Source organism: Passer montanus, unplaced genomic scaffold (assembly GCF_014805655.1).
Source record: "Passer montanus isolate IOZ18808 unplaced genomic scaffold, ASM1480565v1 scaffold71, whole genome shotgun sequence".
Lineage (NCBI taxonomy): Eukaryota > Metazoa > Chordata > Aves > Passeriformes > Passeridae > Passer > Passer montanus.
Window position 1 is genome coordinate 3692093 of NW_024372259.1, and position 24553 is coordinate 3716645.

A 24553-nucleotide genomic window follows, 5' to 3' on the forward strand; every position below is an offset into this window, starting at 1 on the left:
CTGGCCACTGCGGTCAGTCCTTCCCCTTTCTTATGGGAAATACGTACGAAGTCACTGCAATTCCAGTGCCCTCTCTTCAGTAAACTTACTTTCTCCCTCTCTTAAGGCAAAGCAAAGAGCAGAGGTCCTTCAGTCCACCCAGAGATTCTTTTCTGAGCAGCAGCAGCAGCAGCAGAACAAACCCATAGGAGGCAAAGCTCCCAAAGTGGAGGAGAATGGGAGCAAACCCAGCGAGGCAATTGCTGACTCTCCAGGAGTCTGCCAGGACAAAGCCGAGGAGAAGGCCCCCCCTGCGCCTGCTGCCACTCCGAAACCTGTTAGAACTGGACCAATCAAACCTCAGGCAATCAAAACCGAGGAAACAAAATCTTAGAGGCTGTGTTCCTGTGGAGGGGGGAGAGGGGAGGGTGGGTGAGGTGTCAGCACATCAATTGGTGGCCCGAAGATGAAGAGCAGCCTGCTCTCCCTGCCGGGCTCTGAGCAGCCCCACAGGGCGTAGAAGCCAGCTGCAGTGGTGCTGCCAGCTGCAGTGGTGCTGCCAGCTGCAGTGCCCAGCTGAGCCCGGGCTCTCGGGGCTCACGTCTGCTCTAACAGCATGAAGGCTGCTCTGGGGTGTGCACGTCCCACACGCGTGTGCCCCGCTTGGCTCGCACCCGCCTGCTTCCCAAAGCCACAGCACGGAGAGGCAGCGGCGGTGGGGAGGCATTTCCTAGCTGACACCATGACTTCTTATTTCCTTCAGGCTCTGATCTTCAGCTGCTATTTATCTTTTTATAAACCCGAGAGTATGAGAACATGCAGATCTGAAGATGGTGCTGGGCCAAGTAATGTGTGTTAAGTTTTTAGTGACTTAAGAAGCTTCTATCTTGTATAAATAGAGGGATCCACGTATCTGCCACGCGAGGCTTAACCTAACACACAGTAACACTGGCAGTGTGGATTTCCCTCTGAAGGCAGTGCTTTGCTGGCTGCTGCTGCTTGGATGACAATTTACTGCATTTAGATCACCATATGAAAAAGCTACTTGGCCACCTGTGTCCTCTCCACCCGCTGCCCCCCCAGTGGCTCTCCCCTGGAGTTGAAGGTTCGTTGCATCAATAGTCAGATTTGTTCCGTTCACCCCTGTCCAGCTGTCTTGATATGATGCGAGTGGTCCCTAAACGGTTTCCAGTTTCTGTCTGTAACACAGCAACGAGCACTTAAACTGTGCCACGAGAATAAAAGAAACCTTATCAGATGAACGAGAGTTTTATCTCAAAGGTGCATTCTTTATATCAGAGCTGCGTCGCACCACCTCCTTGCCCACAGTGTGCTGGAAAGTAGAATCAAGTCAAATAAATGCCTTTTTAATTGTATCCTCTAGTATTCTAGCTGTAGGACAGTACTGTATGATACTTCTGTGAATGTAAGATATCCTGTACCTGCTTATGATATGTAGTAGTGACTGTGCTATACTGGAGCTGTTTTTAATAATGTTATTCTAGAGGTTTTTTTCCAGACAATGATTGAAAAAGCTAATAAAAAGCACCAGGTACCACATCAGTAGCAGAATTTGCTGGTTTTTTCTGGGATTTTTTTTCTTTTTTTTACGTTTTTTGGAAGGAAGAGTTGAAAGTCTAATGTGTATAATTTTGTTCAAATGACTGCAGAAGCTGGAAAGGCTGTTGCTGCTATTGATGCCTAGTGAATTGCTATTGGTTATCTTTTTATATAAATATATATATAATTTGAATTTTTGGAAACTAGCTGTGATGTCAACTTTGGAAAAAAGTATCCCACTTGTAGTGTGAGTTGGCATTGTACAGAAATTAACAGCCATATTGGTCTAGAAATGTTAAACTTAATTTTTTTTCCATTTGTACAGGGGTAACGCACTGTATGAAATATGTACGGTCTTATTTACATGGGTTTGATTACAGAAACTAATAAAGTATTCTCTAAATAAAGCCTCCGGCTGCTCTCGTGATTGCTGTGGGAGGAGAGCGGCGCTCCCACGGAAAGGCTCCTGAAGGAAAATGCTCCCAGAAGCTCCTTGGTGTGTCCTGGCACTTTCCCAGCCCTTCTCCAGCCAAGGGCTCGCAGGATGTGGTCACCACTTGCCCCAGGAGCCTGGGGGTATTATTTGCTGGGAATTCCATTTCAGCTGGTGGAGCTGGGGGCTGTTCCAGATGGGAGCTGGGATGATGCTGCTTGTCCCATTGGCCAGTGAGTGACAGTGGTGCCTCAAGTTTGAGCTTTCATATTTTCCAGATTCTGTACTGCATTAGTTTATAACTCTGAATTTCATATAAAGTTCTCTCCACAGCTCAGTCACACAAACCAATCCTTTTCCAGCCCCAGAACCAAGGACACCGCTGCAGCCTCAGGCCCAAAAAGTGCAACCAACAGTGCCCAGCCTCTGCTCCAGGGAGCCTCTCAAGGCATCAGCAGGAGTTCAGGGAGCTCTAGGCTGAGCCTTCCCTGCCTCCTGCCCTGGGCTGTGGCTGGGGACAGGCGGGACATGCTCAGCTGGCCACCAGAGGGACCTTGCTTCCCACAAACACCAGGAACTTGATCTCTGGGAAGTGATTCCTGCTGGGGAGAAGGTGCTGGCTGGCTCTGCACCTCTGAGGAAAGGGAGGGTGCAGCCAGGAGTGTTGGGCTGGCTCTGCAAGCACACCTGGAGCTGGGCAGGTTGACCTTTGGTCAGAGGTGTTGCTGCCAGCCCTGGGGTGGGTTGGGAAGCAGCAGCTTCGGGCCACCAGAGGAGCTGGAGTCCTTTCCTGCCCAGGATGGATTTGTTCAGGGTGAAACTGCAGCAATATGGAGTAAATCAAAGGTGCTGGAATCCACAAATGGATTTTGTGCCGTGGGCAGAAGGAACCTCTGAGCAGGTCATGCTTGAGGTAAATCACCTTTTTCACAAGGGTCTGTGAGCACAGCTGCACACTGCTTGGAATGGAGGGTGGACGTGGGGCACTGAATGTGGACACTTCCATCTAGAAATGTGCTATAAAAGTAACTGAGTTGTGGTGATGTTTCCCTGCTTTGAGGTTGTCTTCAGCCTGTTTCATCTTAAAGGACACCCCAAAAATGAGAACTCATTCACCAGAGTGTTCTATTTTTAAGGTAAGCACTGCTGAGAGGATTCATGTTCAGTTCTGCAGTAATAAAGCCCTTCGGAAGTCAGAGGAATTTCCCACAGTCGGCTGTGGGAATGTACCAGGCTTTGGACTATTTTGTGCTCAGAGCAGAACAAGGGGAGTATTTCTGCAGAAGTTTAATTAAAGTAAATGTTGGGCATTTTGTGCCTCCAAATAACCCAGGTTTGATGTGTGCCTCTCCAAAACCCCAAACCACGCCAGCTGCCTTTGAGGCCAGGTGGAGCTTTCAGTCATTGACCCAGGTTGATTGAATATTTTATGACATTTAATCAGATAACTTTGCTCCTGGCTATTTACACTGGAGTAGCTCTTGCTTTTTTTTAATTTGAGTGGGATTTGGTTTGTAATCTCTTTTCTAGGACTCTGGTCATCAGAAATAATTGTGCTGAACTCCCAGAAATTAGGCAACAATTTTGTTTGGGGAAATTCAGGGGTTTTTTTCCTTAATAATGTTGAGGCTGTGAAAAGGTCATAACTTTTCTCCAGGGCAAGAGCCAGAGGGGGGTTAAATGTGACTGGGGCCAGATCCAGCAACCCCCCTGGGTTCAGGCTGGCTTCTTGCTGGGATGTGGGCAGGGAGGCCTTGTTTTCCCAAAGCCTGTTAAGTAAAGCAGTGTATTCAGCGCTGTTCAGCTCCAGCCCAGCTCTCTGGAAATCCTGTGTACATTGGCTTGTCCTCCTTTATTTTCTCAGTCAATTAAGAGCTGACTTCGCGGGCTGACAGCCGCGGCGCGGGGAGGGGCAGCGCTGTCTGCGCTCAGCGAGGCGCGGCTGCTGCGGGGCTCGGCTCAGACCCTGCCTTCCCTCGGGCCTTGGCTCACCCCGGGAGCTGCGGGGCAGAAATGCCTTTCTCTACCCTTGGTGGCAGGTTTGCTGCCTGCTTGGCTCTCCCCTGCCCTCCCCCAGATGCTGCCCTGGCCCCGGGGCTCCCCAGCTCTGGGTGTGACAGTGACAGGGCTGATGTGTTCCTGACCCTCCTGGGGCCATCACTGGCCACCTCCACTGGCCCTGGCTCGGGTGAGATTCCCAGCCTGGCTCTGGAGCAGGAATGGGTCTTTCATCCTCCTCCCCCTGTGTGCTGGGCTCCCCCCTGCAGCTCACCAAACACACCTTACACTATCATCTCACCTTTTACAACCACCTCGTATTGTTCCAAAATAAGGCCTGGGGATCATGGATAAACCAAATGCTTCATGGATTTGCAAGCATACAGTGCTGCTACTCTTGGGACAAGAGTGTTAGTGTCAGGAGAACAGCAGTGGAGTGAAGCATCTCACTGAAAATCCCTGGAGCTGCAGGTGATCATCACAAGTGTCCCACCGTGTTCTCTGTCCTTTCCCACTGCTCCAGTACCTGCTGTGTTGTTGTCAGAAGCTGCCTTCCAAAATGTGGCATTTTCCTGCTCAAGGCTTTACAGCTCCCCCCACCAGCACCTTCAGCCTACAGGTGCATCAAGAGGGACACCAGCCCACCACACTCCTTGGAAAACAGGCTTGGAAAGACAAGGTGTGAGGCAGCAGAGGTGCTGGGCAGCGTTTATTGGGCCAGGACCCTGTGCAGCTCCTGGGGAATGTGGTTGCTGCTGCCCCGAATGCCAGAGGGGGAAAGAAGCCTCCTCCTACAAGCCTTCTACAATAAACAGATAAAACAGCATGTTTTGGACTGCTTGTGGGAGAGCTGCTGGCCTGGGATGGCTGTAAAGCTGGAAGGGCTGGGTACTGACAGGCCCCCCGGCTGCAGGACGCTCTGCCAGCACTCCTCACCCCTGCTCTCTGAGCTGCTTTCTTTTCTTCCTCAATAAAACAAGGCTTGTGCAATGTGTGTCTGTATTTTCTGCTGCTTTCAAGCCTAGTCGATGATTTTTGGAGGTGGCTGAGCTCCCGGATGCCCTTGGGCACTGGGAGTGTGGGATGCCAGTGGAGCTTGTGGGATCTCTGCATGAGAGCTCTGCAGGGCTGGAGCTTGGAAACAACAAACCCTGACCCCGCAGAGGGGATCGCTGCTCACAGCTAGGGAAAAACCTTTATTTTAAAGCAGGGTCCTCCTGCACAGCCCTTCTACCACCTGTTCTGCCCAGCCCTCACCATGCCTGAGCCCTCCCTAGCGGCTAGGTTGGGTGCTCAGGGAGGTGCTGGAGCAGCTCAGGGGTCACTGCTGTGACCCATCCGAAACTCCCCAAGGCTGGTGAGAGGCATTTCCCTGGCTCTCATCTCTCTCTGCTGCACTTGAGCACAATGCTGCGTGGCTGTGGCCCCCAGCACTCCCCGAGGCTGTGCCAGGGACATGGGGAGGGAAGCAGGGTGCCAAGGCACGCAGCAGGTGCCGGGGGCTGAGCGGGCGCACGGCCAGCCTGGGCTCAGGGCCGGGCCAGGCGCACGGGGTAGGTGACCATGTTGAAGCTGTCCCAGGCGAAGAGCTGCCGCTCGGCAGGGTTGTAGTCCAGCATGCTGAGGTAGCGGAAGCGGTTCTCGAAGGGGATGCTCAGGGCCCGGCTGGAGCCCGTGGCAGTGTCGTAGGCAAAGTTGATGGTGGCGTTGGGCGCCGAGTAGCTGCTGACGGTGTAGAGGGTGCCGCAGATGAGGAAGGAATTGGCCACCCCCCGCTTGCGGATGTTGGTCTCCCAGGTCCGACGGATCTCCAGCGTCTCGGGGTCCAGCTTGGAGAGGACGATGGCTCCCCGGGCCTTCTCAGTGCTGTAGATGACCCAGAGCCCCGTCTCATCCACCGCCAGGTCGATGTCGGTGTAGCCCCCCCAGGAGTAGGGGTACTGCCCGTGGTAGCCGGCGCCGGGGATCTCCCTCTCGGCCGTGATGGTCTCTCCCCGCAGGTCGTAGCGGGCCACGGAGCGCGACTGGCGGGGCTGGAAGAAGAGCCCGCCGCGGTAGATGACGGCGCCCGTGCTCTCCAGGGGCCGCGGCAGGATGTGCACCTTGGCGGGGTAGCCCCGGGCCAGCTGCTCGGCCTCCTCGTACTGGAAGAGCTGGCGCACCTCGGTGCCCACGGTGTCCACACGCCAGGTGTTGTCCCGGGTGAAGGGCGGCACGGGCTCGGGGTCCTTCATCCACACGCCGTACTTGCCCGCGATGGAGTCCGCCCGGCCGAACACCACGGGCTCTCCCACCCACGCCAGCTGCCCGCAGCCTGCTGGGGACAGCACGGGACACAGGCGGTCACCGCCAGCCCCTGGTGAGCAGCGGGGCGCGGGGCCGGCCCGCCGTGCCCGTACCTGCGTCCTCCTTGCCCGGGCGGCCGAGCGCCGCCTCCTCCAGCAGCCGGGACACGGGAACCTCGGTCCTCTCCGACTGCAGCTCCTGGTAGCTCAGGGGCTGCGGCTCCCAGCGCGGCGCTGCAGCGGGGGCAGGCACGGCGTGAGCGGGGCTGAGCCAGCGCCCTCCCCGCCCGCCTGCTCCGGCCGCCCTCGGGGGCTCCGGGCCGGGCTGCTGCCCCCGAAATGCCCAAGCCTTGGGCAGGAGCCCGCTGCCCCTCGCTCTGCAGCAGGGCACATCTGTGACCGTGCTCTCTGCGGGAACTCCTACGAGCTCAGGTGAGCACGGTGCCCTACATGGCCCCTCAGCTGCGGGGCAGGAAGGCAGGTATGGGGCAACGGGAGAAGGCTGAGCCCAGCAGGCTCCCCAGGAGCGGGGCAGCAGCGGTGCACAGCACGGGGGCCGCACAGCGCTCCCGGCCCCGGCACTTACCCTTGGCGGGGGCGCGCAGCGTGTCCCGGCCGGGCCCCTCTCTGCCGGGGGGGCAGCGGGCGGCCCGCAGCCGGGCGAGCTCCTGGGCGCTGCTCTCCAGCCGCCTGCCCAGCTCCTCTTTCTCCTGCTCCAGCCGCCCCTTCTCCTCCTCCAGCCGGGACTTGGCCCGCAGCAGCTCGCCGTACGCAGCCTCCACTTGCTGGGGGTCCCGTGCGCCGCCCGCCTCGGCTCCCCGCGGCCCCGAGCCCGCCGCTGCTCGCTCCCGGCTCTCCAGCCGACTCAGGCGGGCGGCGAGGGCGACCAGCTCGGCGCGCAGCTCGGGCACGCCGCCGGCAGCCTCGGGGCAGGCGGCCTCCACGGGGCTGGCGACCGTGAAGGAGTAGGTGCAGCGCCCGGAGCTGTCATGGGCGCGGCGCAGGAAGGCGGTGTCCGCCCGGCCGCCCAGGGCCGCGGAGCCCCAGAGCAGCAGCCAGACCCCCAGCATGGCCCCGGCGCCGCCCCTCTGAGCGCGCCGGCCACCGCCGCCCGCATTTATAGAGCACGAGGGTCGGGGCGGCGGGGGCGGGCGAGCCGAACCTTCCAGATGCCTGCGGGCACCGGCACTGCCCCGCCGCCTCAGGGGCCGCGGGCCGGGGCCGTGTGCCAGGGGCGGGCGGGCCCGGGGCCGAGCCCCACGGGGGCCGCTCGGGGCCGGGGCCTGAAGCGAACCCGCCGGTCCCGCCCCGCCTCGGGGTGGCCCCGCCCGCTTTGCCGGTCGTGTCTCCGCCCGCCATCGGTGTCTCGGCGCTCGGCGCGGCGGGCGGGGCGGTCGATGTGAGCGGGCTCTCCGGCACCGGCCATTTCCCGCCGGCCCGGCCCGGCCCGGCCCGCTGAGCGCGGGGGCGGCGGGTCCCGTCCTGGGCCTGCCCCGCGCTTCCCGCTCTCCCCTCCAGGCTTCTCCCCCGGGCACAGAGCCGCGGCACGGACCGGCCATGCCTCCCAAATTCAAGCGGCACCTGAACGACGACGAGGTGACGGGCTCGGTGAAGAGCGAGCGGGTGAGTGCCTCTCTGTGCTGCAGCTCGGCGGGCTCGGTGCCCACGGCGGGGCCCTGGCCGGCTCTGTGCCGCAGCCCTCAGCCGCGGGGCCCAGGCCTCACGCGGGCCGTGAGGGCTGTCCGAGCGCCAGCCGCTCCGTGTGGGGCACAGCAGCCCCGGTACGGCTCTTTGGGGAACCTGTTGCGGCTCCTTCATGCCGCATCCACGGCCAGGGGATGCCGGGGTGCTCCAGCCTCCTGCCCTTCCGCAGAGCCTGGCAGGGACACGGCCTGGCTCTGCTGCCCACGTTGGCTGAAGGAGCTGAGTGAAGTCACCCTGTCCATTACAGCTGATTTGTTCTCCTGTCACCATGGTCCCTTCACTTCCAGGCTTTGAGTACAGGTCCCAGCGATTGCCTGGTTTGGATGAAGTGGATTTAACCTGCTGGGGTCAAGCTTGCTTTAGGCTGTGGTCGGAAGCGCTGCTGCAGCTCCCGACAGCTGCCAGCGAGACCGGGCGCCTGAGCTGCCCCGAGCAGGCTGCTCCTCCCTTGAGGGAAGCAGTGGCTGGAACTATTGCACGGTGTTGTAGGTTTGCTTGAGTTGACTGAGCAAGTGTGACAGGATGGAAATGTAGGTGAGCTGCACCATCAGAGCATCAGGCCAGGTGGGAGCCCAGATCCACACATGGGAAAGCAGCAACTGTTGGTACCCCAAGGACCATCTGCTGGGTCCCTGGGCCCACAGCTTTAGTGTGTCACCTCCCCCTCCTGATTGTTTTTGACCCTAAGCAGAAATGGTTGTCTCTGGAACATTCAGGCTTCTGTGGGATTGTGGGGTTCCCCTTAAAAATCAGGTTTTGGATCCTCTCCTGGAGTGTAGTGGATCAGCAAAGGGGAGTCCCGGGGAGCCCTTTGGGGTGAAACAGAGGAGCTGCCAGACTGCTCTGCCCTCTAGCCCAAGGTTCCCTTGTGGTCATCCCTTTTACAATCGGTGCCATCAGATGGTGGAGAAACCTCATCCTCCAAATCGAGTGGATCTGATTTCCCGTGTGGATGGAACAGCCCGGGGTGTCTGTGGGTGATCTGATGCTTTTGGGTGCAGAGCTGGGGATTGTCCCTTGAGCAGAGAGGATCTTCCTGCAGTCAGAGGATGCTGATCCCATCCTAAGAGCTGGAAATGTGGGTGTGAAATGGTGGTTGCTTATTAATGAAATGTTTTTTCTGTGTTTGCAGAGGAACCTGCTGGAGGAAGACTCAGATGAAGAGGAAGACTTTTTCTTGTGAGTTGGAATGCAGTGTCATACCTGCCTGCAGCTCTGAGACTGGGGGCTTGGGAATGAAAACCTTTGATTCCTTTGGGATGTGCTTCCAGAGCCTTGGCCTTGAGCATGAATTAATAGGTGTGACCTTTTGTAAGAGTGAGGTGTCCCATGGATCCTAAGACGTGGGAGGGACTGATGGGAGGTATGGAAACAATTCTCTGTGCACAATGTTTTGGTTCTCTCCTCAGATCTTTTGGGTCTGGTTTAAAAACATGTTTTCATTGTGCCTCCTGTCCTGATTGCTCTTTTCTGCCTGCAGGAGGAAGCCGTTTGGACCCAGGAATGACAAGATCAGGCAGTAAGTTGTTGTTGCTTAGTGTCACAGAGATAATGATTTATTCTGTCACTGGGAGCTCCTGCTGCTGTCTTGTCAGAGTATTTCTGTGTAGCTCATATGAACATTCCTTGTGCCTGTGTTCTTCTAACTGACCTGTCCTACCCCATGTGTCCACAGCTAAAGGAAATCTTAGCTTTGATGCAGCCTGTAAAGAAATTGTGTGCTCAGAGAGGTAAAGGGATAACATTACATCACAGTAGCTTATTGGAGTTTCTGAAGCCCTGCCTGTGTTCTGGTGGTGACCTGTTCCATGATTTTGTGAGGCTCTTTATCTACAGCATTAACCCTGAATTTTAACCTTTTCTAGCATCATTTTTTGATTTTTGAGGCTTTTGTTACCTCATCCTGTAACATGCTCCTTAATGTTTCAAGAAAGTAAGTGGTCAGGAACACACCAGACCGTGGGGTTTGGGCAGCAGCTGGTGCTCTGGCATCCTCTTCTCCAGCTAAAAACCTGATATAGGTGACCTGGAGATGAGCAGTGACTCACTGGGGTCAAAGCTGCTGGAAAACAGGAAACCATTACAGCTAGAGGAGGAGTGGGGCAAGAAGGAAGGAGTGATCACTCTGGATCCTCCTCCCATCGAGTCATTTCCTGGATGAAGCTCAGTCAGGGCTCCAGTTTTTCCTGTGAAGGATATTATGGTGGTACTTAATCACAAGTGTGGGCTTACTCACAGATCTCTGGTCTGTGTTCCTTTGCTGATGTGTGTGGAGCCAGGACAGAGATCTGTGTGGGGACTGCTGCCTGGGCATTGTTCAGGCTGTTCATTGTTTGCAGCCTGTGTGTGGCTCTTGGTTACGGATTTTTTCCATGCCAGGAAGAAGCCAGCACAGCTCTGGGGTGACTCACTGCCACCATCAGCATTAGGCTGTGCTTGTTATCTTGAGGGTGAAGGACACTTGAGCTGCACAAGAGGCAGAGCACAGGTGGCTGCACCCTGAGTTTTTAGGGCATCTCTGTTCCCCCCAGAGTGTGAGGATGCTGCTGGTAGGGAGGAACTGCTCTTTGGAGTAAGCCAGTGTGGATGGAGCTTCCCTTCTGGGGCATGATCTGGAGGGAGTGAGAAGGCTGAGAACTGGGTGTTTGAGGGGGTCTCACCTCCACAGAAAGGTAGAGATGGGGTAGTGTCCATCCTTCAGCCTCCTCTGCTGGACAGCACCTGCAGTGTCTGCTGTGCTCCCTGTTGGGAGAACACAGGAGCTCTTCTCTTGCCTGTCTCAGCCTGGCAGAAAGGAGCAGTGCCTTAGGTAGAGGAGGACAGGGCACCTGTGAAAAGGAAGAAAAGTGAAAGGAGCGTTTAGCCAGGAGCTGGTGGATCCAGAGGTGTGATGTGACTAATGGCCCACACAGGAGGCTTGTCCATTGCCAGGGATTGCCTGGATACAGTGGATGTGGCACGGAATATGTCCCTTGGGCTATCAAGGGGTACACCTATGGAGCATCTAGAGCATCTGTTACTAACCAGAATTTATTTTCTGCTCTCATCAGCATTGATTGCTTTGTTTAATAAGCACTTACACCATGCAGCCATCACTTCTTGTCATGGAAATCACTGTGAAGTTTCTGATCAGTTCAGCCCTTGTGCTGTAGGGATCAATACCTCACAGTGACTCAGTTTTCTTTGTTTCAACAAAGAAAGGGTTGGGTTGCTGCTGAAAAACTGTAAGGAAAAGACATTTTAAGGAGGAATTGGAGCATTTGGAGAGCTGAGGCATAGCTGGGCAAAGCTGGAGAGGCTATGGAAGTGTGGGGCTGGAGGAACGAGGTGTGAAGATGGGCGTAGAAGGAAACTGGGTGGAGGATTGGGCAGAGGAAAAAGTAAAGGGATTATGGGAGCAAAGGTGTGGAACATGTTAAATGTGAGGGGCAAGACTGGAAAGTTTTCCTCGTTGTCCTTGGCAGGAAAGGGGGATGGATTGGGTCAGGGTGGAGTTTGGCAGCAGAGACCCTCAGGGCTGGCTCAGCTGTGGGGAACGCTGCTAACCTTGTAGGGGAAGGAGGTGAGTGACAGTCAGCAACAGTGACAGGAGGAAGTGTCAGTCCCCTTCAAGCTGAGCTTTGTCCTCATGTGTCTGGAGGCTGCTTGGTTGGGGTGGACTCTCCTCTGGTAGTTGAGAGGCCACGTGGGGTCCCTTTGTCTCCCTTTGAGGCCTCCCATGCCCAGGGTGGGCTGGAGCTGAAGCACAGCTTTTGAAGGGCTTTTATCCTTTTCCCCAAAGGCACAAAGAACAGGTAAGGGAGAGTTGTTCTCCTTTCTCTGCCTTTGCTTTGAGGCTTTGGAAGAAGTGCTGAATGTGTGCATGAGAGTCTTTTCAAGGGAAGCTGGGATGTTCATCTTCCAGCTGGATTTCTTTATTTTGGAAAAGGAGCTTCTCATCACAGACCATCTTTTCAAAATTTCTGCTAAAATCAGCCCCTTTTCTGCACTGTTTGACTCACTTTACTGCTGATGTTTGTGCTTTCAGGGAACTGTGCCATTGGGTTCTTGTTCGTGCTGCTGCTGAGGCTCAGCACAGTGCTGGGTTCCCCAAGAGCCTCTTGGTCTCTGTGAATCCCCCATGGTGCAGCTCTGGGGGATCAGCATTGCCAGCCCCAGTGGCTCTGGCTGGCTGCAGGCCCTGAGCAGGGGGAAGGTTTGGGGAATGGTTTGAACTCCTGAGGCAGGAGCTGACTGCAGCTTCCCAGGGCTCATTGCAGGTTGTGCAGTGAACCCCAGCCACAGTCCAGGCTTTCATCTGAAGGTGATACCAAGACCAGGTTGTCAGGTATCATTGTTGGATATAATCCTTTCAGTGACTGAAAGGCCTCAGGGAGGCCACAGTCCAGGCTTTCATCTGAAGGTGATACCAAGACCAGGTTGACAGGTATCATTGTTGGATGTAATTCCTTTCAGTGACTGAAAGGCCTCAGGGAAGCATAGACTGCTGCTTTCCTCCCAGCTGGGACTAAGCAGCACCTTCAATCCACGGCTTTGTGGTGGGGTTCAGCACTGTTACCCCGTTGTTGGGAGCAGCAGGGCTCTCTGCAGAGAGCTGGGGAGTGCTCTGCAGCCTCCTGCCTCTGTACCCTCCATCTGCCTTGGCTCTTCCTCCTGTTCCCTCTTCCCTGGGTGGCTGCCACAACCAGGGGTGTTTGGGTGGAATGTGCACCAAAATACACACTGTTAATATCACTGGGGTGGAAAACTGGAGTGTCATGCTGGCTGCAAACCCCAGCTTGGAGACAAGCAGCAGCCTTGGACAGCACAGCCCTGGTGTGTGCACAGGCTGTTTAGAGTGTCTGGAGAATGCAGCCCAGCACCCTGACCAGCCCAGGCAGGTTTTCAGTACCTAACCCAGGCTGGCCACAATGGAAAGGCTTATCCCTCCCACTCTGGAACAGCAGAGCACAAGAAGAGAGGAGTCTAAAGCAAGCTGAGTGCCACTGGATCTCGTTGCTTTGATGGTGTACACTTGCTGTCCTTGTTAAAAGCATCAGACTTGCAGTAATTAGTAAGAAATAAGGTCGTGGGAGACCTATTTCATGTTTTTGTCTTGCTCCCTTTCCTGGCAGGTATTTATTCCACTTTATTTCTCTTGGAAATCTGGCAGGAGTAAAGCACATGAAGTGTATGTGTCAAAAGCCCGTAGCTCCCCAACAGGAAATACACTTTGTGTTAGAGGACTCATTCCCTCTTGCCAAATAAAGCAAGAAAATATTTTCTTCTTGATGTGACTTGAGTTTCCTACCTCAAGCATACCAGACTAGTGGGAAATTTTGAATTTGTTCTGAACCTACTGGGCTAATACAGGCTGAGCATTTTTCAGCCCCCTCCTGGAGAGGCAGCAGTGAAGTGTGGGAGAGAGTGAAGGGAAAGGTCTGGTTAAGGTGCTGTGTGGAGGTCTGTATTTCCCTGGCTTGGCCTCTTCATTCCTGTTCTTTGCTTTGTTTTGTTTAGTTTTTACTAGTGGGAATTTTTGAATTTGTTCTGAACCTACTGGGCTAATACAGGCTGAGCATTTTTCAGCCCCCTCCTGGAGAGGCAGCAGTGAAGGGTGGGAGAGAGCAGAAAGAAAGGTCTGGTTAAGGTGCTGTGTGGAGGTCTGTATTTCCCTGGCTTGGCCTCTTCATTCCTGTTCTTTGCTTTGTTGTTTTGTTGATTTTTTCCCCCAGATGGCCAACTGTGCTACCCAAATGCATTTGTGTTCCATAGGAGTTAGCACTTCAACATTTGTGGCAGATGGCCAACTGTGCTACCCAAATGCATTTGTGTCCACAGGAGTCAGCACCTCAACATTTGTGGGAGTTTATAAGCCTTGATTTCTTTGGCCTCCATTCTTCATCTGTGAAATGCTTGTTCTCTTGGAGACAGCTGACAGCTTGCCCAGGGTTTGGGCAGGTAACAAGGCCCCTTAGCATTTTGCCAGCAGCTCAAGTGAGAAGAGACAGGAAGCTGAGAAGCAGCTTGGGCAGTAAGGGTCTGTGCTCCATAGCTGTCCCCCAAATGCTGTTAACCACCACAGCAGCTTGAAGTTACCAGCCTGTGTTGCCTCCAGCACTTTGGGGTGCCCCAGGACTGCAGCAGCCCCCCTCAGGGCCCTGCCCTGCACTGGCAAGGACACGGGTGGTGTTGCATTGCTGTGCAAGTTCCTAGATGCATTGTAACCTTGTGTGCTCCCACTTGTTAGTTGTACCAGGATAACTTGGTGACAAATCTGTTGTGGGAGGAAATCTCTCTATTTTCAAGCCAGAAAATGATTTTAGAAACATTTACATACTGTAACTGTAGACTCCTGCGTGTGAAGCCCATGTTTGAGGCTTAGAGGTTTTGCCAAGTTGGCTCATCTGGGGTAGCAGATGTTGGTGCTTTTCCTCTCGCCCCAAGCTGTAGCTGCATTGCTGGCAGCTCCAAGCTGGGACTTGTGCCAAGGTGAGGAAAGCCCCTTGCAGAACGTGCCTGCTTGTCACCCAGTGCCCAGGGAAGGGCCATGGGCTGTGTGTCCTGTGTGGGGTGGACACTTGGCTCCCCCGGGCACTGCCGTGTGTTTCCTGTCTGCATCCTCAGTGCCACCTTCCGAGCTTTGCCAACAGCTCTGCCATTCACCTCGGGCTTTGTAAAGCAAACAGGGGATCAGAGCAGGCTCCTGGGCACAGGGCAGCTCCTGTGAGAGGTCTTTGGGGATTGTCTGTGCCCTTCCCCTCCAGACAAGGAGCTCCTGGCACTGTGGAAGGCGGGAGCTGCCACCACATGGTGTAGGTGGGTTCAGAGATGCTGCTCCCACAGACTGAGATGCAGCAGAGAAGGCGGGTTCCTTATGCTGTCCTAAATAAAGCAAATTTTTACATGTGCTGCTGGAGTCCAGCATGTGCCTTATCACAGCTGTTGAGTCAGAAATTTCAGAGGAGTTGCTTGGCTCTTCTAGCTCAGGAAGCCACAGTGCAATGGTGCTGAGGAGCTCAACCTGCAAGGCTAAGATGGGAAACCACTTCATATTTAGAGATGTGGAACTCTTCCTAGAGCTTTCAGGGGAGGAAAATGCCTTTTAATGACTATTCTCACCTGTATTTGGAACAGTAAGCAAATGTGAGCAAGTATTGTGACCACTGTTGCTGGTTGCAGCTGCTCCTCATCAGCACAGGTCTCTGCTTGGTGAGAGGTATGTAGCTGGTAGAGAAACAGGTCAGTGTGAACCTGTGTCTCTAATTAATTAATTAATTAGAGGCATGGTGGCGAGGACAGAGCCCTGTTTCTGGTTCTGCAGTGCCCCAGTGACTGGCCTTGAGTCTGTGTTGGCTCCAGTTTCGTGGGCCTTGGGGGAGGATACGCTGTTTCTCTCTGGAGCTATTTCTGTTTTGTTGCCTCCAAGATCCTGCTGTTGCTGTTGCCTTTCTGGGAACGGCATGTCTCAAACAATGTATTATCCCCCAGGCCTCAAGAAAATCCTCATTTCTATCTCCAGGAAAACAAAACGCGTATTAGCTCCAAAATACAAACCAGAATGGAGCAGTACTTTTCCACCAGGAAAATTTTTCTCTCTTGCCAGTGTATTTTTTTTTCTGGAGTGAATAAATACATTTTTAATAACCCTACGGGTGTGATTTAGGCTGCTGTTCACTGAAGGCTACCCACAGAGTTGCATAACCTAGGAGAAGATGAATTATAACTTGGTTTAGTTCATATCAGCCATTTCCTTGCTATCCTCTTGATGTCCCTGGCAGAGTGGGTTAATTTAGTAACCCAGTTCCTGGAGGAGGGAACTGATTTAATTTCACCCCAAGTTATTGAGCAAAGGTGTGATGTGGAGTTCTATGAAATGTAGAAAGATAAGGTATGGTTTTTATACTTCTTCTTTCCCCTTTGAGAGCTCTTCTGTAGCAGAGGTGCCCACCAACAGCAATTAGTGCCTTTTCATACTGCATTTCTGTTAAAGGTGCTAGAGAGGGTCTGCTGACTTCTCAGTCCTCTCTCTGAGCCCCTTGTGTTCCCTTGCCCTTCCTGGGACTGCCAGAGATCCACCCCATACCATGCCATGCCTCTGGCTTTCTCTGCATCCCATCCAGCTCTTTCCACTGTTGTGCCCTTTCATTTCTGTGGGTGAGCTCTCAGATCCCACCAGGCTGGGCAGCCCTGGTGCTCACTCCTGCCCCTCACGCTGCCTTTGCCCCTCCCCAGTGTGCAGAACCAGGTGGATGAAGTCATCGATGTCATGCAGGAGAACATCACCAAGGTGATCGAAAGGGGCGAGCGGCTGGACGACCTGCAGGATAAATCAGGTGTGATGTCAAACTCAGCTCTGCTGGCCTGCTTCCCTGGCTGCTGGGCTGGCTTAACCTGCTTCAGTTCTGGAAGCACCTCGTGTTAGACCTGGGATAACATTTCTGTCCTTGCTGAGAGTGGTGTTGCTCAGCCTTGGGCTGCAGATCTGACTTTCTGCTGACTCTCTCTCCAACTTTACCTGCTGCCCTGTGCAGAGGCATTAGTTTGGAGGTGTCTGGGTGCTGGGATCTAGTTGGTCCTTCAAGTGAAGGTAGATTGGTCTGTCTTCTGGCACTGTCCACTGGCTTGCAGAGCACGTTCCTGTCCTCAGAGAGCAGCCAGTACAGAGGGAGCACAGTGGGACCTGTGTGTGCTCTGGTGAAGGGCATCACATTGACTCTGCTGTGGCTTTGGTGAATCATGCTGTGGTTGGGTCTTTTACTGCATGAACTTAGTGGAGTTAGAAGAGGTGAGTGGGTGCTGTGACAGCGTGTGCACCACTGAACTGACTCTTTTCTTTCCTTTAACAGACAGTTTATCAGACAATGCAGCAGCTTTTAGCAAAAGAGCCAAGCATCTCCGGAGACAGATGTGGTGGCGAGACTGTAAGGTGAGCAAGAAGGGCAACGGGCAGGGCTGGGGTTGTGGAAGGGTGGTGACCTGCTGCCCCTGGGAGGAGGTGGAGCAGCTCTGCTTCCCAGCTGGAAGCACGCTGGGAGCAAAGGCCTCCTGTCAGGTTGAGGCTCCCTGTGTCAGGTGCCTGTGTGCTGCTCTTGCAGATGAAGGCGATCATAGCGATGGTGGTGCTCATTCTCCTGCTCGTCATCATCGGTGAGTAGCTCCACGTCAGCCCAGCCATGGCAGGGACATCTGGGTGGCACTCCATGCTGGGAGTGACACTGTGGTGCTGTTGTCCCTGAGGGACAGCGCCTGAGCCACCCCTGGGCTCCACTCTGCTGTAAGTCACCATAAGGGGTGCCTGCAGAGCATTCTGTGCTCCTGTTCCACACAGAGGAGCAGGCTCCAGCCAAGCCCTGCTGACTGTGACCAGAGAAAGCCAGCAGTGCCCTGCCAGCCTTGTACTGACCCAGGCTTGGCACTGACTGATCCCAAGGCAGGTGGGAGTACATGGGAAAGTTTCAGGCTAGAGCAATGTCTTCCAGAAACATCTCTACATGTATCAGCCACCTTGCAGTGAGCCTGCTGTGTACAAATGCTCTTCCCCAAAGTTTATGTGCTGCCTAATTTCCATTGAGTAGCTGTTGTGGCTTTGCCATTGGTCCCTTCCCCTGCTCTCTGCCATACCTGGAGCTCCCCAGAGCAGGGTTGTCACTGCTTTTCCTAGCAAACAGCTCAGAATGACCAGAGCATGTTTCTTCCAGGCAGGAATAATTGATCCCTCTGCCTCACAATGACATGCTCCAGGGATCCAGGCAGTCCAGCATGGCAGTGCAGCTCTTGTGTGCCACTGGCTCTGGAGGGTTTTCCTCCCACTGAAGACTCCAGGGGCAGCTCTGTAACTGTTCTTGTTCCTTCAGCAAAGCCCTTGTGTCCTGTTGTCCTTCTAACACACAGCCCGCAGTGGGAGAGGCAAAGCTGGCAGCAGGGTTGAGAGAGAGACTGATGGAAAATCCCATCTGGTTTAGTTTTGGGAAGCTGGAAGGAGATGAAGGTAGCAGGATGTGCAGGATGTGCTGTCTAGCATGTGTGTGTACAGCAGATTGCTTGAGCTGGGAGCTGGGAGCACACTTCTGCTTGCAGCTGCTGGGTTTGTCACTGCAGAGATGGGGGGACTCCCTGGCAGGGGCAGGTGTGTGCTCAGAGCTGCTTTCTTTGTGTTTTGCAGTGCCCATAGTGCTGAAGTACCGATCCTGACAGGCAGCTGGAGGCTTCGGGGAGCTGCCTCTGGGATATCCCATCTGCTGTGTAATTTAAGTGAGATATCTGTATATAACCTGGAAGTTGTTTTCTCTCCTGGGAGCAGGAGGTGGTGGCAAGCAGCCAGCTCTAAGGGAGTGTTTGAAGAACTACCAAACAACCCTTTTCCAGTCAAGTACCTGTCCTGCTGTCAGGCGTTTTTTTATAACACAAGATTCAGATCCCAGTTCCACGTGTTTTGTGGAATTCTGGGTCTCTGGTTTGGGTTTGGAGCTGGCTACTTGCCCCTACAGTCTATCTGTATATATGGTTGAGTTGTAATATTAATAATAATTATAATAATAATATGGTTTGAGCAGCTCCCTGCTGCCTGCTGTGGAAGGCAGAGGGGACTCTGAATCAGAGAAGAGGAGGGAATAAATGTCTGAAGGGAAATATGCCATTATAGGGAACTGATTCTTTTGAGGACAACTGCAAGGGTGTTGTTTTTCTCTTGTTCAAAAAGAAAAAAAAAAAGAAAAGAGAAAAAGTGAAATTAGGTTTTACAATCCAGAAGACTTTCTGGTCCTGCCATGGGAATGCACAAGCTCAGTGTTTTCAGTATTGCTGCTTACAGCTGTGACTAAAGACATTCCAGTAAACCTATTTTTGACTGTACATGTGGAGTTTTTGCACGTCTTCGTAAAGTTTTGGAGGACAGTCAGGGTTCTGAGGCTGGGAGTCCCTGTTTCTATGTGTTCTTAGCCAAAAGTACGAAATGTGTTTAAAACCCAGCAAGCAGCATGATTACATAAAGACACAGCTGGAGAACAATTCTCCTGACACCACCCACAGTGGAGAAGCCGAGTTCATATTCAGAGCCCTTCACCATGATGTGCTGGTCGTGGTCCTGCATGGCAGCCAGTTTTACTTCCTTGTGATCCAATGGGGTGGGGATTATTTCCAGACATGGGCACTGGGGGGCTCTGGGGACCCCTGTGCTGGAATGAACAGGACCTGAGCTCCTCTATGCAAGGGTGGGACTGTGGTGGTTCGGCTGTTGCCAGCCTTGGTCTCAAGTGCTGGTGGCATTTCTGTCAGAAGAAAAGGGAGCCTTCTCCTTTCCAGCCCTGAGCCTGGCACTTCAGCTGACCCAAGCTCTTCTGGTTCTCTTTTTGGGCTTCTCTGATGAGAGCAGCGTTGTCCTGCTAGGCACGTGTTTGAAATGATTCTGGAGAGGGGAAATGGTGCCCCAGAGAATTTCCAGTGCCAAGTCCCAGCTTCGTCCTCTGACCCTGCCCCCAGGACCTTGTACAGTTTCCACCCGAGTGCTGCCCCATGCAGAGGAGGGGGTTAGGAGTGAGCAGGGCAGCCTGGAGGGTTGGATGTGATTCAGTCTGCCTCGCACAGCTGGAACATAAACAGGGCTTTTCCCCTCTGCTGGAGCTGATCTCCCCACGTGGGAATCAGGAAGGCAGGCTGGGTTTTTCCTCCTGAAGTATAGGCTGGTTTTAACATCATACATTCAGTGGAAGGGACAATCCTGCCCATGCCTTGGGCTACTCTGCCTGCAAGGATCATGAAGGTGGGTGAGGAGGGACTGTGTCTGTCTCCAGGGGGCTGCAGATCTCGCTGAGCTGTTTGGTGCCATGTCCTGCCAGCTGGAAAACGAGTTAATTCACTCCTGCTGCTGCAGAGCCCTGCCAGGGCTCTGCCTTTCTCCCCCAGCCCAGCCTTGCCTTTGCTGCTGCTGCTGCCACCCACAGCAGGACCTTGGTGCCACAGGAGCCCTGATCAGAAACATGGAGGAATAGAATTTGCTAAGCAAGTTTTATAGATTTTTTTTCCCCACAAGGCTGGAAAGACCATTAGAAATGTCTGATCTTGGGCTGGTACAGAGCAGTCCTCCACATACTCCGTTGGTGTTGTGGTTTAATATTGCAGCCTGTGCTGTCCCACCCTGGACTGGTGGCAGAGAGATCTGCAGTCAGCAGAAAGGGAAGGGGTGTTGTTTCCAGCAGTGTCTGCATGCTTGCGGATTGGTTTTCACTTAGAAGCTCCTTCGTGACCTCTTCTACAACAAAAACAACTCCTTCACCCAAGCTTTGGGTCTGTTTTACCCATTCCTGTACTGTGCAGAGGACAGACCATCAGCTGCTGTTTTCCACATGATTTCTTTTGTACATGGAATGGCATCTTCTGGCAGCAGCAGTGCATTCCTCCTCAGGATTGCTGTGTGAGCCTGTGGTGTGGCCAGGTCCCCATGCCTGAGGGAAAGGAGGCTGCAGAGATGGACACAGGGGCAGAGAGGCCTCCTGGCTGTGGCAGCCCAGGGGGAGAGGAATCCCTGCTGAGGAGTGCCCTTTGAAAGCTGGAGTTTCGGCAGGGTCTGGCCGTGAGGAGGGCTGGGTACACGGAGGGAGAGCTGGGACTCGCTGCTGCTCCTTCCCAGGGCTGCTCCCCGCCTGCCCTGGGCTGTTCCTGCAGGGCTCCACCCCGGCCCCACGGACAGAACTCTTGCCTGGAGCCCGGAGATTGTGCTGCAGCCACCAGCCGCTCCTGCATTTCCCGAGGTGCAGGGCAGGGAGAGCTGCCACGGGCCAGCCATCACTGCACTGCCCCGAGCTGCTGGAGTGGGCTGCTGATCCGTTGTGGGTTCCAGTCCCTCAGTGCCGGGGTTGTCCTGGGCACAGACGTTCCCAAGGGACAGCTCTGGCTGTCACAGGCGCCACCAGCAGCAAACCAACAACGGCGGGACTTTGTGGCTCCGGCACAGGAAACCTGGTGACAGAAAGCGCAGGGACGCGCCCGCAGTCGGAGGCTGAGCACCAGCAGAGCTTGGAGCACCATCCCCTTGCGGATTCCCCGGCTGCAGCTGATTTTCCTCAGCAAAGGCAGCGCGGGCTCCGCGGCCCGGGGCCGTGAGGGGCCGGTTGCCATGGCGACCCGCCCCGCACCCGGCAGTTCCCGCCTCTCTGCAGTGGGCGGATGCCTTCCCCATTGGCTGGAAGCTGCGGGGCGGGCTCGTTCCCCATTGGCCGAGCGCTGCGGGGCGCGGCGGCGCTGCGGGCGCTGATTGGCGGCCGGGCGCGCAGGGGCCGTGCGCGCGGGCAGCATGGCGGCGCCGGCGCGGCGGAGCGTCGTGTTCGTGACCGGCAACGCCAAGAAGCTGGAGGAGGTGAGGGCGGCGGGCCCCGGACCGGCCTGCCCCGGCCCCTGTCCCTGCCTGCCTCGTCACCTCCCTTCTCCCCGCGTAGGTCACGCAGATCCTCGGGGACTCCTCTCCCTACACGCTGGTGGCGAAGAAAATTGACCGTGAGTTGTGGCAGGGCCTGGCGCGGTGCGGTGGCTCGGCCCGGCCCGGCCCGGCCCGGCCCGGCCCTGCGCTCAGCTCCGCTCCGTCCCCGTGTCCGCAGTGCCCGAGTACCAGGGGGAGCCGGACGAGATCTCGGTGCAGAAGTGCCGCGAAGCCGCCCGGCAGGTCACCGGCTCCTTCCCCTTTCCCGGCGGGATGGGTGCGGAGGGACCGCGGGCAGGGACACGGAACGATCCAGAGCGGCCCGGCCCCGCTGCCCTCCTGGCTGGGCTGGTTGATGCTGTGTCCCCCTGGCAGCGGGACGTCACGGGAGCTCCATCAGTGCAGGACAGAGTTTGATGTCTGCTGAACATTCCCTAGCTCCGGGATGGGTGTCCTGCAGCCATGCCTCTGGAACACTGGCTTTCCCTTTCCTTGTCCTCCAGGATGGCAGGGAGTGTTCAGCCCTGCTCGTTTTTCTCCATGTGAAACCTTCCCCACTGTTCTTCAGCCTCTCTGGCCTGCCTGGGGGGTTGGGTTTGATTGTCTGTCTGGCGTATGTTGCCTTTGAGGTCGAGTGGAAACACGAGGATGGGATGGAGCAAGGCTTTGGAGGCAGTGCCTTCCTTTGGGTCTAATGTTCTCCTTCTCTTGGGCTGTCACTGTAGGTTCAGGGACCTGTCATAGTAGAGGACACCTGCTTGTGCTTCAATGCCCTGGGGGGGCTCCCAGGCCCCTACATGTAAGTGGCTGTTTCTCCTTTCACCTGCCAGGGTTAGGGACCCTGGTGATTGCTGTGCCCTGCCCCTCCTCCTGCACCCCAGGGGCTGCTCCTGGAGCCCTGCAGTGAGTCATGGAGCAGGGATGGAGAGACAGACCTGGGCTCTTGGCTCTGCTTTCCAGTCTGTGGTGCTGCTCTGGCAGCTTGGGAAGCTGTGCAGGAGAGGCACCAAGCCTTTCAGCAGGACTCTGCCATGAGTGCCCCATGGCTTCTCACAGGGACAGCTTTCATCCAGAAGATAACAAAGTTATTATGTATTTATATACATAAACTTATATTATTGTATTATATTATTTATATACATAATAACTAGGATACAGTAAACGAAATACCCCACTGCTGTGCCCTCTTCAGCTTAAGAGGTAAGTGTGTCCTTCCTGGTAAACAGTCCAGAATGAGTGATCTTACAGCACACTGAGAGGGGTTCAGAGGCCTGTGAAAAGGATTTCAAAGGCCTATGAAAATGTAAGCAACATGCCTGTATTGCTGAGAGATAATTGCAAAAATTGATCTTCCCTCTGTCCTTCCCTTTCAGAAAATGGTTCCTGGAGAAGCTCAAGCCAGAAGGTACTGCCCCCGTGTTACTGCTCTGTGTGAACCCACTGCTTTGCCCCTGAGGTGGCCCCTGCCCTGCTGGGGGAACCAGCAGCTTCCTCGGGCCTGCTCTGTGCCCTCCTTCCCAGGGTGTTGTTTTTCTCAGTAGTTCCACCCCTGGATTCCCAGACTGCTGCCTCTGCGGGCTGGTGGCAGGGCTCATGGGAGCTTCTTGTTTGTCCTGGAAGAGCCCCTGCTCCCTGAGGCTTAGGGAAAGCCCCTCTCCACTGACACTCCCCTCCCCTGCTGTGCCCTGACCCCACAGGTCAGAGTGTGACTGCAAATCCTGCGCTGGTCTCATTGACACGAGCACTAATCACTTTCAAGCACCTGGGGCTTTAGTTGTGCTGGGTTGCTTCCTCTCCCAGACTCGTGGCAGGGCTCTGGAGATGAGATCTGAGCTCTGCCTTCAGCCGCAGCAGAGAACATGCTGCTGCCTGAGCTTTGTCCCCTCCCGTGGTGCTCCAGACTCGTGGCAGGGCTCTGGAGATGAGATCTGAGCTCTGCCTTCAGCCGCAGCAGGGATCCTGCCAGGAACATGCTGCTGCCTGAGCTCTGTCCCCTCCCGTGGTGCCTGGGAATGCCGTGTGGAACACATCCATGCCTGGGTGGCCGTGCTGTGCCCCCAGGGAGCAGCAGGAACAGGCTCCCTTCTGTGTCCCCAGGCCTGTACAAGCTGCTGGCTGGCTTTGAGGACAAGTCTGCCTACGCGCTCTGCACCTTCGCCTTCAGCAGCGGCAACCCCGAGGAGCCCGTGAGGCTCTTCAAAGGCCAGACCCACGTAGGTGCTGCCTGCTGGCCAGGAGGGCTGTGCTGCCCTGGCACAGCAGCACGGCCTCACTGAGGGCCCTGGTGGTGCCCTGGGGTGGCTGGATGTTGGGAGCAGGTCGGGGAGGGCACAGTGCTGGGGGGTGGGTGCTGGGCTGAGCCCTTGTTCAGTGCTGCTCACTGAGCTCTGCACGTGTCCTCAGCCCCATCTCCTCTGTGTTCTTAGCTCTGTTACTTGGACACGTTAAAGCACTGCCACCATAGGGCAGCCCGAGTTTGGAGCTGCTGACTTTGGTCACACCCTGGGCACGAGCTGGGGAGGGGACAGCACCTGCAGGGCCTGTGATGGAAATGTACCTGCAAGGGAAGTGCAGTCTTTGAGGGTTTTTTGTTCTTTTAAAGATTTTCTGTGCTTTCTCACGGCAGGGGGTGATAGTGGAGCCCAGGGGCCCTCGGGATTTTGGCTGGGATCCCTGCTTCCAGCCAAATGGCTACAACCAGACGTAAGTGCTGTTTTTCCTGCAGCTCTGTGTGTAAGGCAAACCGTGGTCAGGGGTGTCCAGAGGAACTTGATTGTGAGGAGGGGCATTAGGGGGACATGTCCTCTTGGCTCAGAACACGGTGGGTGATGGGAAACCCCCGGATCAGGGGTTGTGTCACTACAGATGCCCCCTGAGCCAAGCAGGGAGGCAGAGGGGGAGCTCTCGGTGCTGTGTCCCTGCTCCTGACGCTTGTTTGTGTGTCCCGCAGCTACGCTGAAATGCCCAAGGCAGTGAAGAACTCCATCTCACACCGGTACAGGGCGCTGAGCGAGCTCTCCGCCTTCTTCGTTCAGAGCAGCTCGGCAGAGCTCGGCTAGCGCGCGGCCACACGGGATTCCTGGCGCCGGGAAGGGCTCTGCAGGTGCCCCAGCCCGCACCCCTGCCGCGGCAGGCGCTGTGCGCGTCACTGCGCTCCGCTGCGGGCTGCCATTAAAGCCGCTCCTCTTGAACCCGCCGCTG

General features: G+C 55.3%; 4 protein-coding genes across 15 annotated transcripts in view; 3 read left to right on the forward strand and 1 right to left on the reverse strand.

Moving 5' to 3' along the window:
- The window catches only part of PRRC2C (proline rich coiled-coil 2C), a 68952-nt gene extending 67006 nt beyond the window's left edge, over positions 1 to 1946 (forward strand). For all 11 annotated transcript variants that reach the window (XM_039730364.1, XM_039730363.1, XM_039730370.1 and 8 more), the window contains one exon: positions 107 to 1946. In XM_039730364.1, the coding sequence (XP_039586298.1) occupies positions 107 to 373 (267 nt within the window). In that variant the 3' untranslated portion in view covers positions 374 to 1946. The remainder of the gene's footprint in view (positions 1 to 106) is intronic.
- Positions 1947 to 3073: 1127 nt separating this feature from the next.
- MYOC (myocilin) lies at positions 3074 to 7490 on the reverse strand. 2 transcript variants are annotated; one of them, XM_039730265.1, is made up of 3 exons: positions 6842 to 7490; positions 6370 to 6489; positions 3074 to 6284 (listed from the first exon to the last, which is right to left on the reverse strand). In XM_039730265.1, the coding sequence occupies exons 1-3, from the start codon at positions 7323 to 7325 to the stop codon at positions 5500 to 5502; spliced, it is 1389 nt and encodes a 462-aa protein (XP_039586199.1). In that variant the 5' UTR covers positions 7326 to 7490; the 3' UTR covers positions 3074 to 5499. The 2 variants fall into 2 exon arrangements, with proteins under 2 accessions (XP_039586199.1, XP_039586198.1); XM_039730264.1 differs by having other exon boundaries at positions 3074 to 6287.
- A 142-nt stretch (positions 7491 to 7632) lies between these two features.
- Positions 7633 to 18792, forward strand: VAMP4 (vesicle associated membrane protein 4). The gene is made up of 7 exons (XM_039730267.1): positions 7633 to 7878; positions 9092 to 9138; positions 9440 to 9478; positions 16174 to 16274; positions 16788 to 16867; positions 17037 to 17088; positions 18104 to 18792. Exons 1-7 carry the CDS (start codon positions 7813 to 7815, stop codon positions 18130 to 18132), a joined length of 414 nt encoding a protein of 137 aa, XP_039586201.1. The 5' UTR covers positions 7633 to 7812; the 3' UTR covers positions 18133 to 18792.
- Positions 18793 to 21144: 2352 nt separating this feature from the next.
- Positions 21145 to 24548, forward strand: ITPA (inosine triphosphatase). The gene is made up of 8 exons (XM_039730306.1): positions 21145 to 21292; positions 21372 to 21429; positions 21531 to 21595; positions 22078 to 22151; positions 22726 to 22757; positions 23450 to 23565; positions 23979 to 24055; positions 24303 to 24548. Exons 1-8 carry the CDS (start codon positions 21230 to 21232, stop codon positions 24409 to 24411), a joined length of 594 nt encoding a protein of 197 aa, XP_039586240.1. The 5' UTR covers positions 21145 to 21229; the 3' UTR covers positions 24412 to 24548.
- The last annotated feature ends 5 nt before the right edge of the window (positions 24549 to 24553 follow it).